At 43.3% G+C, this 20,056-nt stretch overlaps 1 protein-coding gene and 1 long non-coding RNA gene across 2 annotated transcripts in view; both read left to right on the plus strand.

The window, feature by feature from the left end:
- LOC310843318 (uncharacterized protein) overlaps positions 1-5,455 on the plus strand; it is a 133,641-nt gene extending 128,186 nt beyond the window's left edge. Inside the window, exon 6 of the mRNA XM_083736483.1 lies at positions 2,809-5,455. Within this exon, the coding sequence (XP_083592609.1) occupies positions 2,809-4,538 (1,730 nt within the window). The 3' untranslated portion in view covers positions 4,539-5,455. The remainder of the gene's footprint in view (positions 1-2,808) is intronic.
- Positions 5,456-14,831: 9,376 nt separating this feature from the next.
- Positions 14,832-19,452, plus strand: LOC310844002. Its single transcript, XR_014563870.1, has 2 exons — positions 14,832-14,892; positions 19,326-19,452. It is a non-coding gene; the product is annotated as an uncharacterized lncRNA (long non-coding RNA).
- The last annotated feature ends 604 nt before the right edge of the window (positions 19,453-20,056 follow it).

A 20,056-nucleotide genomic window follows, 5' to 3' on the forward strand; every position in this document is an offset into this window, starting at 1 on the left:
TTATGTTTCCTTCTGACATGTGTTTCCTGTAAACAGGTTATATCTAAATTCCGTTTAATCAAGACATGTTTGATTTTGTTCCTTTTATTTTTATTTTTAAGTCCATTCACATTCCATGAAAGTATTTTGCAGACCCTTTTTCTGGTTTGTTCAAGTCTTCTATCAAGTCCAAATCAAACTTGGGGGTCCTTGTTGTTATTATTATCCTTTTCTTCCTCTTCTCCCTCTTCTTCTTTCTCCTCTTCTTCCTCTTCCTCTTCTTCCCCTCTCCTTTTCTCCTCTTCAGACTGGTCCCGTCCTGCTCTTACCTTCTCTACGTTTCCCAACTCTTTATCATATCTTCTGGAGAATTTTTCCAGATCCTGAAGGCTACTTAGTTTGAACCTCTTGTCTTTGTAATAGAAGGAAATTCCTTCTGGAAATTCCCATGTATGCTGGATTCCATTTTGCTTTAACTGGCCAACTGGTTGGTGGCAGCGGATTATTGGTGTATGGGTCAATAGTCCGTGAGATGACTGGGGACTCCATACGAATGTCACAGTTGCTTCCATAGATTTCTGATTGGGTTAATGTTTGGGCTATTCCCAAGCCATTCCAGCAGTGCAATAGGATTTTCTTTAAAGCACCTTTTGCACACAGCAACGACATGGAACTGAATCCTGTTGAAATAGGAAAGAAAGAAAGAAAGAAAGAAAGAAAGAAAGAAAGAAAGATTTGTATAAATATATATAGAAATGCTTCAGTATCTGGGAAAAGATCACTTGTGGAACGCTTCAGTTTGGGCTCAATATTCCCATTAATGATTCAAATTCTGCCCACACTTTTGCTGTCATACAACCCCAGGTCATCACACTACAGTGGAAGCTTTACTTACAACCATAATCCGTTCCGGAGGTCCGGTCATAACCAGAAACGTACATAAGTAGAGGCACCCTTTTCCATAGAAAGTAATGGAAAAGTGAATTGATCCATTCTAGATGATGAATAACACCCCCGAAACAGCAATTTAACATGGAGTTTACTCTCTAACAAGACCATAGATCCATAAAATGAAGGCAATAATCAATGTACTGTACAATAAAATAAATAAGACAGTATTGTTGATGGAAAAAATTAACGTTTTTCCCCCTTACGTGCACTGTGGATGGGTGGCTTATCTGGCCACAAGCTGGTGGTAGAGCAAGGGTCAGTAAAGAGCTGGTTCACTTTGGCCAGGGTCATGCCTTTTTCTTGGCAGGCCAGGTTCTTCTCTAGATTTCCTCAGGCTGGTTCCTGGGCAGGGTTTGGGGCTGGAGTGCGCCCTGCTATGCCTCTTGCAGGCAGCACCTCTTCCACAGATGCAAGGGTGGGATGGGGGCCCTCTCCCCAGCAGCAGAGGCCTCAGCACTGCTCTGCAGCTGGCAGGGAGAGGGCCAGTAAACTGAAGGCCTCTCCCCGGTGGCAAAGGTTCCATCGCTGCCCTGCAGCTGGCCGGGCGAGCTCCGGGCTGCTGGCAAGACCTCTGTCTCTAGAGGAAAGTTCATAAGTCGAAGTGCCTACTGAAGGTCATAACTGGAATGGTACAAAAGGAGAGCCGTACGTAAGTCAAGGATCTACTGTTTCCGGGTGTTTCACGGTCGGTGTAATGCAAGTAGGATGTAAATGTTCTCTGATTCTCCTCCTTGCATGTTTCATGCCATCACTACCAAGCAAGGAGATTTGGGTCTCATCGCTCCAAATAACACTGTCCCATTGTTCCACTGTCCAGATAACATGGGTTTAATCTTTTCAACCTTTGCTTGAGAGATAACAATGGCTTTTTCCTTATAATTCTAACATTTTGACCAGTCCTTCCACTTAACTTCACATTACATTGCGCCATGTCATCTTGTATACACCCAATTGCCTTTGTGACCTTTTCCTGCCTTAACCAGTCTGATTTTGTAGTGACTGAGTCTCCTTAGACCTCTTCAAAAATATAGAAAGGTCAGCTTTGGTTAAGTTTTTCCTAATCTTTCATCTAATTTCTTCATAACTATAGCCTTGTTCACTTAATAGTACAGTGGTGCCCCACAAGACGAACGCCTCACAAGATGGAAAACCCGCTAGATGAAAGGGTTTTCCGTATTGGAGGCGCTTCACAAAACGAATTTCCCTATGGGCTTGCTTCGCAAGACGAAAATGCAAGACGAAAATTCCTGCGGGTTTCCCCCCCTTTTTTCAGCCTTTTCCTAAGCTGCTAAGCTGCTTATCAGCTGATCCGCTGATAAGCCGCTTAACAGCTGATTGCTAAAAGGCGCTAATAGCGCTAATCCGCTACGCTGTCAATGGGCTTGCTTCGCAAGACGAAAAAACCGCTATACGAAGAGCCTCACGGAACGGATTAATTGTTTTACAACCTCACTAAATGAAAGAACACAAAAAACCAACTAACTTGATAGCAATCAAATAACACACTGAAATTGTCAACCTAAGCAAGTGGTGCCTCCTTTTTCTGGTTATTTGGCCATAACGTTTGATAAAATACAGGTAATTGAAGAAACTTTGTTGGATTGCTTTCTTGATTAAATTATCTTTCCATTGATATATAATTTTATGATATTACTCCAAAAGAAGTGGTGTTTTGAGCCATCAAACCTCTGAAATACACTTTTTTCTAAAAGCCTTCCACAATTTTGACCACTACTGTATATCAAATAAAGCAACATTCAACAACTCATCAGAATCTTATAATAAACAAACAACACAGGTAATGAACACACACCCAATGATCTTCAGTTCTTCTCCATTTGTTCCTAAGGCTCTAATCCCTTTTTGTTTCCATTGCAGATTGTGATGAATTGGAAATCGAGAACAAAGGTGACCATGACAAAATCCCCAGAGTGGAGAAGCCATGTAAAAATTTGGACTGTGGAAAAAACTGCAGTCAGAGCTCCCATTCCACTTCCCATGAACAAAATTTCATTGGAAAGAAACTCTATCAGTGCATGGAATGTGGAAAGAGCTTCCGTCAGAGTTCCAATCTCACTTCCGATCAAATAATTCATACAGGGGAGAAGCCCTATCAGTGTGTGGAATGTGGAAAGAGATTCAGGAGGAGCTCCGATCTCACCACCCATCAAAGAATTCATACAGGGGAGAAGCCCTATCAGTGTGTGGAATGTGGAAAGAGCTTCAGTCAGAGCTCCCATCTCATTTCTCATCAAAGAATTCATACAGGGGAGAAACCCTATAAGTGTGTGGATTGTGGAAAAAGCTTCACTGATAGTTCCAAACTCACTTCCCATCAAAGAGTTCATACAGGGGAGAAACCCTATCAGTGTGTGGAATGTGGAAAGAGCTTCAGTCACAGCCACAGTCTCATTTTCCATCAAAAAATTCATACAGGGGAGAAACCCTATCAGTGTGTGGAATGTGGAAAGAGCTTTAGGAAGAGCTCCGATCTCACTTCCCATCAAAGAATTCATACAGGGGAGAAACCCTATCAGTGTGCGGAATGTGGAAAGAGCTTCAGTCAGAGTGCCCATCTCACTTCCCATCAAAGAATTCACAAAGGGGAGAAACCCTATCAGTGCATGGAATGTGGAAAGAGCTTTACAGATAGCTCCTCCCTCACTTCCCATCACAGAATTCATACAGGGGAGAAACCCTATCAGTGTGGGGAATGTGGAAAGAGCTACACTCATAACTCCTCTCTCACTTCCCATCAAAGAATTCATACAGGGGAGAAACCCTATCAGTGTGGGGAATGTGGAAAGAGCTTCAGGATGAGCTCTGATCTCACCAAGCATCAGAGAATTCATACAGGGGAGAAACCCTATCAGTGTGTGGAATGTGGAAAGAGCTTCAATCAGAGCTCCTCTCTCACTTTCCATCAAAGAATTCATACAGGGGAGAAACCATATCAGTGTGTGGAATGTGGAAAGAGCTTCACTGATAGCTCCTCTCTCACTTCCCATCAAAGAATTCATACAGGGGAGAAACCCTATCAGTGTATGGAATGTGGAAAGAGCTTCAGTCAGAGCTCCTCTCTTACTTTCCATCAAAGAATTCATACAGGGGAGAAACCCTATCAGTGTGTGGAATGTGGAAAGAGCTTCACTAATAGCTCCTCTCTCACTTCCCATCAAAGAATTCATACAGGGGAGAAACCCTATCAGTGTGTGGAATGCGGAAAGAGCTTCAGAAAAAGCTCCGATCTCACTAAGCATCAGAGAATTCATACAGGGGAGAAACCATATCAGTGTGTGGAATGTGGAAAGAGCTTCAGTCAGAGCTCCACTCTCACTTTCCATCAAAGAATTCATACAGGGGAGAAACCCTATCAGTGTGTGGAATGTGGAAAGAGCTTCATTAAGAGTTCCTCTCTCACTTTCCATCAAAGAATTCATACAGGGGAGAAACCCTATCAGTGTGTGGAATGTGGAAAGAGCTTCATTAAGAGTTCCTCTCTCACTTCCCATCAAAGAATTCATACAGGAGAGAGAGAAAGGGATGTGGCATACATACAGAGATTAGCTGAAGAATCAAGAAGGGAAATGGAAATTAAAAGACTATGAGGAAATAAAAGATTATTTGCAGAGTTGGTTACACTACAAACAATTACATGGAATGTACGAGGAAGATAATAAGAAAGCATTTAGTTATACATTTTCTAGATTTCAAAAGGTAGTTATAGAAGAAGTGAAGCAGCTGAAGAAAGTGTATAATATTTTGCTAGAACAGGAAACAAAAGATGAGGAGGAAAAAAATGGTCATGATCAAATGGGCACCAGATGTAGGACATAACATACAATTTGAGGACTGGGAAAAATTGTGGAAAGTAGATTTGAAAGAAAACTATATGAAAATGATGTATTCTTTTGAAAGAAAACTATATGAAAATGATGTATAGTTCGTATATTACACCAGTACTGATAGCAAAAATGTATAAAACTGGGTCAGATATATGTTGGAAATATAAAGAAAAAGAAGGGACTTATAATCACATGTGGTGGGAATGTAGAGAAGTTTAAAAATTGTGGGAAATGATATATAATGAATTGAAAAAAATGTTCAAATTGACATATGTTAAAAACCCCAGAAGTATTCTTGTTAGGGATTGGAGGACAAGACCTGCCAAGGAAAAGAAAGAAAGAATTTATTTATGTATGCTAAAACAGTGGCGAGAGTCTTGTTTGCAGAAGGATGGAAGAATGAGGAAATCCCAATGAAGGAACAGTGGCAAGAAAAATTGATGACCTATGCGGAATTGCCTAAATGGACATATAAACTGTTTGAAAAGGACAACTGTGACTTCAAGGAAGAATGGGAACCTTTTACAAATTATCTAAAAAGACATCAAAATAAACTGGAGTCCTTGGCAGGTTTTGAATAAACATCCATAAATTTATTAGTTGAACACATGATAGATAAGGCAAGGAGATGTACAATTTTATAACATGCAGAAAACAATATATGCAAAGAAATGAGGGAGGGGAGCTGAGGGAAGTCCATGGTGGGTGGGAGAGGGAGGGTTGGGGGGAAGGGGGGAAATAATGTAATTGATTATGAGGGTGGATAAATTGTTATGCTGAAATTGTTTAATAAAAAATATTTTTTAAAAAAAAATCATACAGGGGAAAACCCTATCAGTGCTTTGAATGTGGGAAGTGCTTCAGTCATAGCCACAGTATCACTTTCCATCAAAGAATTCATACAGGGGAGAATCTCTATCAGCGTGTGGAATGTGGAAAGAGCTTCAATCAGAGCAGCAAACTAACTTCCCATCAAAGAATCCATACAAAGGTCGGCAAAACCATTATACAGCTTTAGGAGCCGGGCAAAGGGTTAAACCATAGAGCCTAGGACTTGCCGATCAGAAGGTCGGCGGTTCAAATCCCTGTGATGGGGTGAGCTCCCGTTGCTCGGTCTCTGCTCCTGCCGACCTAGCAGTTCAAAAGCACACAAAAGTGCAAGTAGATAAATAGGTACTGCTCCGGCGGGAAGGTAAACAGCGTTTCCGTGCGCTGCTGGCCACATGACCCGGAAGCTGTACATCTCATAAAGTGAGATGAGCGTTGCAACCCAAGAGTCGGTCACGACTGGACCTAATGGTCAGGGGTCCCTTTACCTTTAAATCCACACCTTTATAAGCAGGCCTTTGGTTGATTGACATCTAATGCTCTTTTAACGTGGTGTTTTGTTTTTGTGTTGTAACATTCCTGAGACCTGTGGGTGTAGGGAATAGGCGCCAACTCTTAAAGGCCTAGTGGTCTTTGCCCCACCCCCAGTAAAATAATTAAGGATGCCACCCCCCAGTTTTTGGTGTGTGTTTTTCAAACACAACCTTTTATTCTTCTGCAACTTGCCATACAATTTCTCTTTCAATTTGCCCTCTTAAAAAATAAAAAAATAAAAAAACGCACAAAGGTCATGAGAAAAACAAAATACAAGGAAATACAAACATGGACAGGTCCCATCTTTGTGGGCAAAATGAAAAAGTTGCTTGAAAGGAGGCTTTCCCAAACTTGGGTCCCCAACAGCTCCCGGACTACAGTTTCCATCATCCCTCCCCATTGGTCCTGCTAGCTAGGGATGATGCGAGTTGTAGTCCAAAAACAGCTGGAGACCCAAGTTTGCTTTAAAGGGAAAGTAGGCTGGCCCTGTGATTCCCTCTGCTGGCCAAAAGCACTGCCCCAGAATCTGAACCACCCCCAGTACTCCTAATTGGAATTTATAGAGCACAAAACTGAAGTTTGATCGGCCCTTCAACCTCTAGTCAGCTTCTAGGTGCTTTCTGCACCACCTAGAGTACCCACAGAATTGTGGCTTCTACTGGCAACACACACAGGAGAACAAATGAAAGACAAACACAAGGGGCAGGGAAAAGCCTGGAAAGGGCCATCCCAAATGGACATCGGTGTGAAGAGGTCACTTTCCCCACTGCTGAACAATGTCACAGGTAGAGGAGATGGAATGCTAGAAGTGTTCTCCAGGGCAAGCGGAGCTGCTGGGAAATTGAACTACGGGCTCAAAATATTACTTTTTTAAAAAGTCACTGCCATTATAGGCATTGCCATTCAAATGGTGTGCATGCATCCTGTGATTGATATTGCAAGGCGGGAATTACCTGGCCCTCCACCAATATTTTATTCAAGTCGGCACCACTGGGTCGGGTTGTTTACAGATTAAATAAAGACATAAATCTCCTTCCTTTGCACATGTTCCAGCTTGCCAAGATCCTCATTTATGCTTTTTAAAATTTATTTGCCCTTCATCTGAAAATTTTACATTACAAACATACAGGATGAAAGCATGTCTTTCTCAAAAACAAGACAAGCGAGAGAAATCTCTCCTTTTCTCCTTTTTTAAAAAAATGATATTTATTAAATTTTCCAACAAGAAAAAAATTTACAAAATTAGTAAAAAAAATAAATACAGAAAGTACAAGATAAAAATAGCAAAGAAAAGTGAAAGTAGTTAAAACTAAATCCCTCTATTATCTTACCACTCATTTACTTATTTTCATGACTTCCTCACACCTCCCTTTTTTGTATTCCATTTAATAATTAGTTCAGCAAATCCATACCCTCTTAATTTACCCTTAATTTCTTTATCTTCACATATTATAACTTCAAATTTTCATCTAATATCAATCCATTTTTACATATTCCTTTGCCTTATTGCTGAAACCTCTTCATTTCATTTCAACATCATTAACATTCAATAATTTTATAGTGTTTCTGTAAATAGTCTTTAAATTTCTTCCAGTCTTCTTCCACCAACTCCTCTCCCTGGGTCTCGGATTCTGCCAGTCATTTCTGCCAGTCCCATATATTCTATCACCTTCATCTGCCATTCTTCCAAGGTGGGCAGGTCTTGTGTCTTCCAATACTTTGTGATGAGTATTCTTGCTGCTGCTGTAGCATACATAAAGAAAGTTCTATCCTTCTTTGGCACCAATTGGCCGACCATGCCCAGGAGAAAGGCCTCTGGTTTCTTATGAAAGGTATATTTAAATACCTTTTTCATTTCATTATAGATCATCTCCCAGAAAGCCTTAATCTTTGGGTACGTCCACCAAAGGTGAAAGAATGTACCTTCAGTCTCTTTACATTTCCAACATTTATTATCAGGCAGATGATAGATTTTTGCAAGCTTGACTGGAGTCATGTACCACCTGTACATCATTTTCATAATATTCTCTCTTAAGGCATTACATGCCGTGAATTTCATACCTGTGGTCCACAACTGTTCCCAGTCAGCAAACATAATGTTATGTCCAACATCTTGTGCCCATTTTATCATAACAGATTTTACCGTTTCTTCCTCAGTATTCCATTTCAACAGCAAGTTATACATTCTTGATAGTATCTTAGTTTTGGGTTCTAGTAGCTCTCTTTCCAATTTTGATTTTTCCACCTGGAAGCCAATTTTTTTATCCAAATTGTAAGCCTCCCTTATTTGAAAATAATGAAGTCAGTCTCGCACTTTATCCTTAAGCTTCTCAAAACTCTGCAATTTCAATTTATCACCCTCCTGTTCCAGAATCTCCCAATATTTTGGCCAATTGGCCTCCATATTGAGTTTTTTCAGAGCCTTCGCTTCCATAGGTGATAGCCACCTTGGGGTTTTATTTTCAAGTAAGTCTTTATATCTTGTCCAGACATTAAACAATGCTCTTCTGACAATATGGTTTTTAAATGCCTTATGTGCTTTAACCTTGTCATACCACAAATATGCATGCCACCCAAAAACATTATCAAAACCTTCTAAATCCAAAATGTCTGTGTTCTCAAGAAGCAGCCATTCTTTCAGCCAGCAAAATGCTGCTGATTCATAGTAGAGTTTAAGGTCTGGCAGGGCAAATCCACCTCTATCCTTTGCATCAGTTAATATCTTAAATTTTATTCTGGGCCTCTTGCCCTGCCAGACAAATCTAGATATGTAACTCTGCCACTTCTTGAAACAGTCCATTTTGTCCAAAATTTGCAGTGATTGAAACAAAAACAGCATTCTTGGCAATACATTCATTTTTATAACAGCAATTCGACCAAGCAAGGAAAGCTTCAAATTTGACCATATTTCAAGATCCTTTTTCACCTCTAACCAGCATTTCTCATAGTTATCTTTAAATAAATTTAAATTCTTAGCAGTCATATTTACCCCCAGGTATTTCACTTTTTTAACCAATGTTAAACCTGTCTCCATCTGAAACCTCTCCTTCTCTAACGTTCTCCCTTCCCCCCCTTTTTGGGGGGGATGGAGTTACAAACTTTGTTTCAATAAAGCTTTTGAAAAGTCCTCTGTGATATTTATATGAGGAAGCTGGTAAAATGTGGGCTGAATGAGGTACATCACAGAAGGGGTGTAGCCCAAAACCACCCCCTAGATACATCATACTGTAGGAGACCCAGAGCTTATAGGGTTAATAGCTTGGGAAGTTACATCCTGTCGCTGGGGGGGGGGTGTTCACATATGAGGTTTGTACACTTTGTTATTTGAACTACTTTACTTTCTGTTTAAGTTCAGAACCAGACATTTGGACATATGTTTCCAAAATGTATGTCAGAGTGTTCAGACAGCTTAATGAAGCTGAAGTACTGTCTGAGCCAGAAGATTCTGGCAGATGGGTTCACTAAACCTTTGAGCTTCCAAAAACAGGGGGAGTTCTGTGAAGGGTTGGGTTGGGGTAAGTGGTAGTGCTTACATTCATCCCAGTGGTACAGGATGAGAGGGGGGGTGAGGAGACCCAGAGCTTATAGGGTTAATAGCTCAGGAAGTTATGTCCTGTCACTGGGGGTGTGTTCACATAGGGGATTTGTACGCTTTGTTATGTGAAATACTTTACTTTCTGTTTTGCTGTGAAGGGGAGAGACAGCATGTCAGCTCTTTCTCCCGTATTGCTGATTTATTTTGCCGCTGTACGATAAAGCTTCTTAGATTAGAAAGAAGCTGCGTACGGAGTCTTTTCTGCATGCCTGAGCTTTCTTCACACAGGCCACACCGATGTTTGCAAACTCTGCTAGACACCGGGAAAAGCACTGAGTCGCAGTGGAAGTGTGCCGGACATTAAATCTCACAGGTTATGGAGTCAGCTGCGTGGTTGTGCCTGTGTGTGAAGCAAGTCCAGCTGGAGGACCTGCCTGAGGGCAGTGGAACTTGCTGGGGAAGGAGCTACTGCAGTGTGAGGCATGAGTAAGCTAGCCCCAGGGGAAGATGGCGGAAGTCCAGGAGTCCTACGCTGTCACATTTGAGAGACTTGATGGGCAGAAATGGGAGGAATGGTCCCAAAGAGCTAAGGCCTGGCTTACAGCCACGGGTCTATGGGCCTGCACTCAAGCTCCTCTGGTCCCAGCAGCGGCCGGCACAGCTGCGCCTGCGATAGCGGCAGCTGCTGCTGAGCTGAGGAAAGACCAGAGAGCAATGGGATTGCTAGTGTTGAGCATAGACACCTCACAGTTACCCCATGTTGAAGGGTTAGAGAATGCCCAGGTGATTTGGCAGGCGCTGGAGTGGGTTCAACACCGAACCACAGTGGGAGCCAAGATCCATGTCACCAGAAGCCTTTTTGAGATGAAACCATGGCCTGGCGACAGCATCTGTGAACGCATTACAAAGATGCTAGCTGTGTTCAATAAATTACATCAGCTAAATGTGGTTTTTCCAGAGGAGTTAAGTCTAAATTCTTCTGAGCTCCTTTAGACAAGAGGTATGAGAACTTGTGCTTAACTCTTGAAGCAATGCCCATCCCAGTTAACGTTCCAGTTTGTCTCAGGTCGACTATGCAATGAGGAAGAATGTTGGCAGACAGAGGAGGGTTAGCCGGCCCAAGCTGTCCTGCTTCCAAGAGTGGGGGGGCAGTGAAAGAGGACACCGTGAAGGACTTTGCTACATGCCGTTGTTACACGCCGTTGTTATCGTTGTGGCTCAGAGACCCACCTGTGTAAACATTGCCCCAAGGAAACTGCTCAGTATGCCTCCAAGGCCATTGCCCCAGGCAACCAGATTAGGGGAACGGCCTGGTGTGGGAAGGCAAGAAAAGGTCCCAAGGGAACTGACAGGGATGCCACATCACACCATCTGGGGCGTGGCAGTTTGAATTTGCCTGCAAGGAAAAACACCCAGAAGCTTTGTTGTTTGTTGTTTTGTAATAAAACATTTCATTTGGTTTTACACTGGTCTTGTGGTGTCGTAGTTTCTGTCATCTGCCACCAGAGGAAAAAGCCCCTCTAACAAAAGGTCTGACAGGGTAACCCCAAAACCTTTTGAGTTGGTTCATGCAGACATCTGTGGCCCTATGTCTGTTGCAAGTCTGGGTGGGGCTAAATATGCTTTGAGTCTGATAGATGACTACTCTAGAAACAGCTGAGTGATACCTCTGAAGGAAAGGGGGAGGCTGCCACCATGCTGAGGGTCCCCGCAGTGGAACTCCAGTTCTCACTGAGGGTCTGCAGTTTTCAATCAGGTCGTGGTGGGGAGTTGACTGGGTCCGCGTTGCAGAATTACTTTCGCCAGAAAGGGATACGTCACAGGGTGACAATTTCGCACTCACCACAGGAGAATGGGGTGGCAGAAAGGCAGAACAGAACGCTCCAGGAAGCGATGGAGGGAATGCTTTTTGATTCAGGCTTACCACAACGCTTCTGGGTGGAAGCTTGGAAAACAGGGAACGTCACTCTGAATCGTTCTTACAACTCCGTTGTAGGTGACACACCCTCTTTTCTGTTCTATGGTAAGAAATGGAAGGTAGATTTCTTCCATGTTTTTGGGTGTGAGGCTTGGGTCCTTGTGCCAAAAGCCAAATGTAGGAAGTAGTAGGACAGTAGTCTATGTCCTGGTATTGATTTCCAGTATGTTAGTACAAATTCAAGAGGGGAGTCAGGGTCCCTCTGGGATTGGGATGGCTTCTGTGAAGCCTTCCTCCTAGAGGGAGCCCGCTCATGTTTTGAAGCTTGGGTACCCATTTCTTAATTCACGTGTGTCTAAGATAGAAAAAGGGGAAAGTGTTACGATAATGAAGCAATGCAGCTGCAAAGTTACACATGATGGGAATGTTGGGACTGCTGTGGGAACAGAGGGGCAGTCATTTCACAGTGCGCAGCACCGGAATTACCTCACAGTGTAATATGAGCTGTACAGGATGTACAGGAAGTTTTAGTCACAACACTGCTGGAATTTGAAGAGAGCAGTCATGTTTTTCGTAACGCTGCAAAGACAGAAATAAAAGCATGTAAATACGTTTCTATCTATCTCTTTCCCCTGCCTGGGAGAGGCAGGAAAGGGGTGTGTGTTCTTCTCACGTTTGAGAAAAATCGCCGATTGAGACCTTGCCTGCGTCTGCTGGGGAATGCAGCCAGGGAGGTCAACAGGGAATCAAGCCGGGTGCCTGGACTGCTGCCAGCTTCTCATGAGAAGGGCTTGAATTTCCAACAGAAAGAGGGGTAGGTAAGGGTTTCAATTAAGGTATATAAGGGTTTTTCCTACTGTTTCTTCTATCCTCCATTAGCTAACAATATCACAAGGTTTCTCCCGAGTCCTGAGCTATCTGGTTTTTCCCCCAGAGCTCCCCTACCTATCATTGCAAACTTAAGAAAGGGACCCTACTGGATGCCAGAGCAGTGTTATGCCAGCTCAGGCGACCCCTGGATAGAGTTTTTTGATCTGGAATACCCCCCTTGCTTTCAGAAGCGGGCTCACACACGATACACGTGTTACGTGACTCGACTGGTGCGGCTGGGGTAAGGATAGAAAGACGGTCCCTTCCAGTCCCTTGCTTTCAATAGGACACCTGTTTGCAGAGAGGTGGGTTTTTGAGCCAGTCCTCTCTGTCTTATTTTCAGGTTCCTAATGGGGTGTCTGGCTGGAAGTTCAGAAAAAGAGCTCCAACCCCTTGCTTTCAATGAGATGCCCATTGCGGTGAGGTGGGTTTTTAAGCTGGTCCTCTCTGTCTTACTTTTGGGCTCTCAATTGGTGCAGCTGGCTGGAGGTTTTAAGATAAAGAGATAGAGCTCAGAACTCCCTTCTCGAGTTGAGCAGTGGTCCAAGGGCTTTCTCACAATCTAGACCAAGAGAAAGGTAAGGAAGAATGATAGATAAGAGAGCAGAGAATTCAGTTGCCAGGAGATCACCACTCCCTTTCCACCAGTGCACTGGATTTTCACCTATACTCACGCGTCTTCTGTTGTGATTCCAGGATTGATGAATAAGCCAGCTGGATCTTAACTTGCTCCCTGGCTGGGCCCCTCAAGGCTAGCTGATTACTACCCCTGAAGATGGCCGGGGGTCCAAAAGGATTTTCCCAGGCAAAAGGGCCCATGCTGGCTGAAGATTTTGGGGGCCCCAGTCAGCCATACAGGAGAACCGCAAGCCCCACGTTGGTTGGGCACCAAATATTACGGAAAATCTAGGTGTGAGTCTGCTCAGCCACCTAGCTCATCGGGCAGAGTCCATGGGTCCCTGCAGAACAAAGGAGGCGTCCAGCCACCAACCAGAGCAAATTGCTGAAGATCTGAGTTTCTTGCGCAACAGGTTCAAAAGGAGATTGAACCTTGAGGATGGGGTGACAAGGACTTTTATAACTTCCCACCATCTCCCAAGCTACAGTTTGAAAAACATCATCACTACATCACTACTACATCATCACTACATCAGAAAAGGGGAGGGTTATACATGATTAACATATGGGGTATGTGAGGGGGAACATGCAAATACAGGATATGCATTGAGAAGCACATTCTAAGCACCTACAACAAGAAAACAATAGGACCTTGGTTTGCATAGTCTGCCACCTGGGCAGGCCTGGAGGAAAGAGCTTGGCCAGTGATTTGGCATCAATAAGTTCTTTCCTGTGTGTACGTGATCCCACAGAAATAGAGAAAAAGAAAGTAAAAATTTATTGCTGAGCAATAAAGACCCAGTGGAATGGTTTCCAGTGACTGGGCAATGAGCCCTGGGGGCTTTGGGTTTATATAGCTTATTCCAAACAGCATTAAACATTACATATTCATATACTGCAGCAAAATCAAACCAATGAGCATGGGCACAACCCTTCCTAGGTCCATGTAAAGATTACTTCTGCTTTTCCATATCTGTGCATAAGAAATCACCACCGGCCTTTACCCTATTTCCAGCAAGCAAGCAAAAAGAGGGGGAAAACCCTTTGGCAGTTGAAGCCAAAAATCCCCCCCTCTCTGTTATCTTTTTTTTAAAAAATAATTTTTATTAACAGGCCGATCACATCACATTTGTAGCAGGAAACCCCCACCCCACCCCAATCATTCTGTTTGTACAAACTTCACACACACACACACACACACACACACACACACTCACACACTACATACGCTACATTTCTGTTATAAATTCATAGAAAAATCAACCATACATCGGATTTGCACCGTTCCATTTTTATTTTACTCCATATGACAAGGACTATCAAAAGGGGGTGGCTTGGTTCTGGTCAGCCATAATCCCTTCACCATACCAGCACATCCACAGGAGCCCTGCCCAGTTGCTATGCCAACCCTGATGATCCCAGAAAGAAGACAATCAAGATCACAAAAAACTTGCATATGGGAGTGGATTCAGCATGGACTGAAACAAAGGACAATGATCAGATCTTCCCTCTGGGGGCAGGAAACTGCAAACTCCCCTTTGTCTCCTGGAAGTGACTCATGGGGAGGGGGGAAAGGAGAAACCAGCCAGGTGACAATACACTCAGGTTACCACCAACTCCTCCCTCAACCCCTCCTTTCTGTAATGTATGCATGATGTTTCTGGGGGTGGGCTTTGTTGGTTTCTGCTTCCTTCACTGAGCAGCGAAAGTGCTTGTCACAAGACAATGTTTACATTCCACAGTCAGTTACTGTTGGGTTTTCCCACGGGAAAGGGAGACTGGATGTGACGTACACTGGTTTCCTGTTTTTTACTGTTCTTTGCAGTTCAGTGTGTTGTTCTCTCCGTGCTTTAGAGGAGAGAGGATGCTTTTCTCTGCCCGGCAGAGGCAAGATGTTTTTCTGTAACATACCAGCTTTGAAGTGTAAATAAAGCAATATAGAGTATGTGGCACGTACTCCTCATCCTTCCGCTGTGCACGGGACGCTGCTTATCACCAACACATGGTTATGGGCTCCAGAAGTCGGATCGGAATGCAGAGGGACAGATCGGAACGGAATCTGCTCTGCGCGTCAAGATGATTGATGAGGTATGTGCTACTGCTCCGGGCAGCCTGCCAGCTTCTAATTAATGGCTTTATGGCTGGACTTTGAACTATTAAGGCCGTTTTGCCGGGCACAGGCAAAGGCTAAAAGGAACAATTTCCTATGCTGGGGAAATCGAAAGTAACTTTTAAAAGTGCTCTTGGAGTAAAGCAGCTGCAATAGTGACGCAGCATGAATTTAAGGCAGCAGAGAGAAAGCACTTTTGAACTTGCCTTTGGAATGAGTTTTGAAGCAGCTGCAGATAAGCAGAGTGGCACAGGCTCACAGGCAGAGGCTGTTTTGAACTTGCCTTTGAAATGAAGCAGCACAGACACAGCTTGTATAAAGCAGCTTGATTTAAAGCAGCAGAGATGACGCAGAAGGCTAATGCCAGAGTCATGATGGCTAGCTGCAGAAGGCTGGCTGAGGCAAGTGTGGAATTTGATACCACTGATCAGCCAAATGCTCAACTCACAGTAGCCTGTGATACTGCCGTGATTCAGAATGAAGCAGACCGCCAGGGTGATAGCTGCATGGGCAAGGGGGAGACTTCACAGACGTCGTCCCATAGTGCAGTGGAACCACCAGATGGCGCCAAAGCTTTGAAGGCAGTGAAATGCTACTCGTGTGGACGTCTAGGCCATATGAAAAGGGAATGCAGATATCCCAGGGCCAAGACAGAGCAGCGCAGCGAAAGCTCATCGCGTGGAAAAGGCCGAGGCAAAGGTCCGGTGTCCAGGACAACGCAGCACAAGGCAATGGTCTCACGCTTCACTCCAAAGGTTGCAGAGGTCCAGAAGACGTCTAGATCTTTCTTCGTTGTTGATTCAGCGGCGACCCACCACATGTGCAACGATAAGCGACTGTTCGTGTCTTTTACACCGCAGGAAGGTGCGATTCACCAGGCGGATGACCACACAATCCCCAGTAAAGGCTACGGAACTGTTGTTCTTCACAGTTTGAACTTATCGATACAGGATGTGCTTTATGTACCGGATGCCAAACATAATCTGCTCAGCGTTGGACAGCTGAATGAGCGGAAAATTGACGTTTCCTTTAAGAACAAAAGGTGCATCATCACAAAGAAAAATGATTATGTATTGTATGCTGAATATGTTGATCGTTTGTATGTTTTGTATTTTGATGATGTTGTGCAGGATGACACTTGTTGCATTGCAGGTTCTAACAAAAGTTTGCATGCAGAATGTATTCACGATTTTCATCGAAAATTTGGTCATTTGCATTTTGAGGCAGTATCTAAAATGCCTGCCTTGGTTGAAGGTATGACTATTAAACCCTGCAGGTACCACATGAAGTGCAAGGCATGCACAGCAAACAAGGTAAAAATGGCTGCGAAAGGTAAGGTGTCTAGTAGGCAAGCTACAGAACCATACCAGGTTGTTCATGCTGATTTGGTTGGACCACTAGCGCCCTCTTTGGGTGGAAACAGGTACTTCATGGTTCTCATTGATGCATTTTCCAGGTATATTTATGTGTACAATCTTAAGCAGAAATCAGAGGCTTTTCCTAGGTTCAAGGAATTCTGTGCTTGGTTGGAAAATGTGCATGGTAAGAAGATAAAGATTCTTTTCACTGATCGCGGGGGAGAATTCACTTCTCAGCAGTTTGAAGCTTTTCTGACTGAGAAAGGAATTCAACACGATTTGTCTAGTCCTCGCTCGCCATGGCAGAATGGACTTGCGGAACGAGCAAATCAAACATTGCTTCAAGGGTTAAAAACCTTGCTGCATGATGCCAATCTTCCAGAGAGTTATTGGGCTGAATCTCTCTCGTGTTTTGTTTACAGTTATAATCGCAGGTTATCTTCAGCGACTGGTTGTACCCCCTATGAGAAGATGTTTGGCAAGAAGCCATACATCAAACACATGAAAGTTTTTGGTTCTGACATGTGGGTTCACTCACCACAAAACTCCAAGTTAGACAAGCGTGGATTGCATGGTATCTTTCTAGGTTATCAGAAAGGGTCTTACAGAATAATGATGACTGACTCTAAGACAATTAAGCTCACAAGAAGTGTTGAGTACAATTCCAAGTGGGGGGAGAATGTGGGAATTTTCCAATGTTATCCTGATGACAGTGATGAGACTGAGGATAGTCAAAAGCAACCGCAACAACCCACACCCACTGATGAAGGTTCTGATTCTGAGTCTGAAACTGAATCGGGTGATTCAGAGGATTTCAAGAGTGCGAAAGCCTCTATGCGACCCTCTGAAAGCTCTGATCAAGAATTGGAAGAACCATTGTTCACAATAGGCCACTTTTCTCCTAAGAAGAAAGAGGAAAGTGTTGAAGACTTAAGGCTAATTCGTAGGTCACAGAGAGCCACAAAAGGCAGACCTCCAAAGAGATTTGCTGATGAGTTTGCTAAGATAGCAGTAACAGCTGTTAAAAGCTCCAAGAAGGTATTTGAACCTTCAAGTTTCCAAGAAATCCAGGATTTGGATTCAAAGGAAGCTGAGCCATGGTTAAATGCCATGAAGGCTGAGCTTGATTCCTTGGAAAGGAACAAAACATGGGACCTAGTTCCAGTAGTTCCAGGAATGAAACTGCTTGGAAGCAAATGGGTCTTCAAAGCGAAGACTGATCAAAATGGCAAGATAGTCAGACACAAAGCCAGATTGGTAGCCAGAGGTTTTGCACAGGTACCAGGTGAAGACTATCACGAGACCTACTCACCCACAGTGAGGTATGAGAGCATTAGGCTTATGCTCAAGCTAGCTGCAGAAGAGAATCTACACATTAGTCACCATGATGTGAATACAGCTTTTCTGTACGGATCTCTAGATGAATCACTTTATATGCTTCCACCTGATGGCGTACAGGTAAAACAGGGATTTGTTTGTGCTCTGAATAAGTCCCTTTATGGTCTCAAACAAAGTGCACGGTGTTGGTACACAAAACTCACTGAAGTATTGTTTTCTCTCGGTTTTAAGCAAGGGAAAGCTGATCCATGTGTATTTGTCAAAGAGGAGGGGCAAAAGAAACTGTATTGTTTGTTTTATGTTGATGATCTTTTATTCTTTTGGAAGGATGTCACAACGTACAATAACGCCCTAGCTCAACTGAAAGAGCACTTTGACATGAAAGATCTTGGTGAGGTAAGCAACTACCTATCTCTGGAAATAGAGAGAGATCAAGATGGTAACATTCTAGTACACCAGTCACGGAAAATTGCTGATGTGTTAAGCAAACTAAACCTGATGGATGCTAACCCTGTAGACACACCGATGACAACAGGTTATCAGCTAGATGACACTCAAGAAGCATTTTCTGACACTACACTGTACAGAAGTGTGCTAGGCAAGCTAAACTTCATTGCCAGATGTTCAAGACCAGACATTGCTGTTAGCTGTAATTTGCTAAACAGACAAGTCAACAATCCTACTGTTAAGGATTGGAAAGCTCTGAAACGCATAGCACGGTATTTGAAAGGCACTATGCATTACAGACTGAGATTTAACAATCAGAAGTCTGGTGGTCTTGAGATATTTGCAGATGCAAGTTTTGGAAGTGACACTACAGACAGGAAAAGTACGTCTGGAGTTTGCTATAAGTACAATCAGGGTCTATTTGATTGGTCATGCAAGAAGCAAACAACAGTTAGCTTAAGTACTTGTGAAGCTGAACTGAATGCACTGTCTTATTCACTTAAAGATTGTGAATGGTTATTACAATTGTGCAAAGACATGAAAATTCCTGTCAAATGTCCAATCCAGGTTTACCAGGACAACAAAGCATGTTTGGCTTTGCTGAATTCTGAAGGTTGTAAGCAAAGCACGAAGCACTTGCAATTGAAGTTGCAACATGCTAGGGAACGTATTCAGAAGGGACTCGTAACGGTGTCCTATATGCCAGGTAATGAAATTCCTGCTGATGTATTGTCCAAGATTGTATCAAGGGATCAACACTGTACCTATGTGCAGAAGTTGGGTTTGTACTGATATTGTACGAACACGCTGCCCAGTGATGTTCACAGAAAGGGGGAGGATGTTGGTTTCTGCTTCCTTCACTGAGCAGCGAAAGTGCTTGTCACAAGACAATGTTTACATTCCACAGTCAGTTACTGTTGGGTTTTCCACGGGAAAGGGAGACTGGATGTGACGTACACTGGTTTCCTGTTTTTCACTGTTCTTTGCAGTTCAGTGTGTTGTTCTCTCCGTGCTTTAGAGGAGAGAGGATGCTTTTCTCTGCTCCGGCAGAGGCAAGATGTTTTTCTGTAACATACCAGCTTTGAAGTGTAAATAAAGCAATATAGAGTATGTGGCACGTACTCCTCATCCTTCCGCTGTGCACGGGACGCTGCTTATCACCAACAGGCTTGACCTAGAGGAGGGGAATTTCAAAAGTTTTTATAAGACCTTGCACACTATTTTTCTTTGTCTTTCCTCTCACCTGCAAATGAGGGGAGCACCCTGTCGCGACAGTCTTTCTTCAATAAAGACCAAGCCTACAGGCTGCTGATTTGCTTCAATTTACTCTGGTTGGTGCCTTTGCTTTTTGTCCAAGGGAGCCCTCGGATTTTTCCAGTAACACATTGGTTCCAAATTATACAGACAATTTTTAAATTTTTGAAGGTACCCATATATCAAGCTCCGCACGAGTCCAAAAAGTCCAGACATCACTTATTTTACTGCATTAATTAATCAGTTCTATCCACTTCAATCCGGATAGTCCTTTATTACTTTTTTCTCCATCTTGTTGTAGTCGTACATTCCTTTCTGTGCGATCTCTGATGATTCTCACAAGCAGACTGAAAGCTGGCATCTCTGTGTGGGTTCTTTTCAGAAGCTATATCAGCCCAGGACAGCCTCTGTTCGACACTTCCATAAACAAAATTAATCTTCGGTTTGTCCTTTATTTTTCCAGGCTAGCCA

The sequence above is a fragment of the Podarcis gaigeae genome (genome assembly GCF_964106915.1).
Source record: "Podarcis gaigeae genome assembly, chromosome: 4".
NCBI classification, from domain to species: Eukaryota; Metazoa; Chordata; class Lepidosauria; order Squamata; family Lacertidae; genus Podarcis; species Podarcis gaigeae.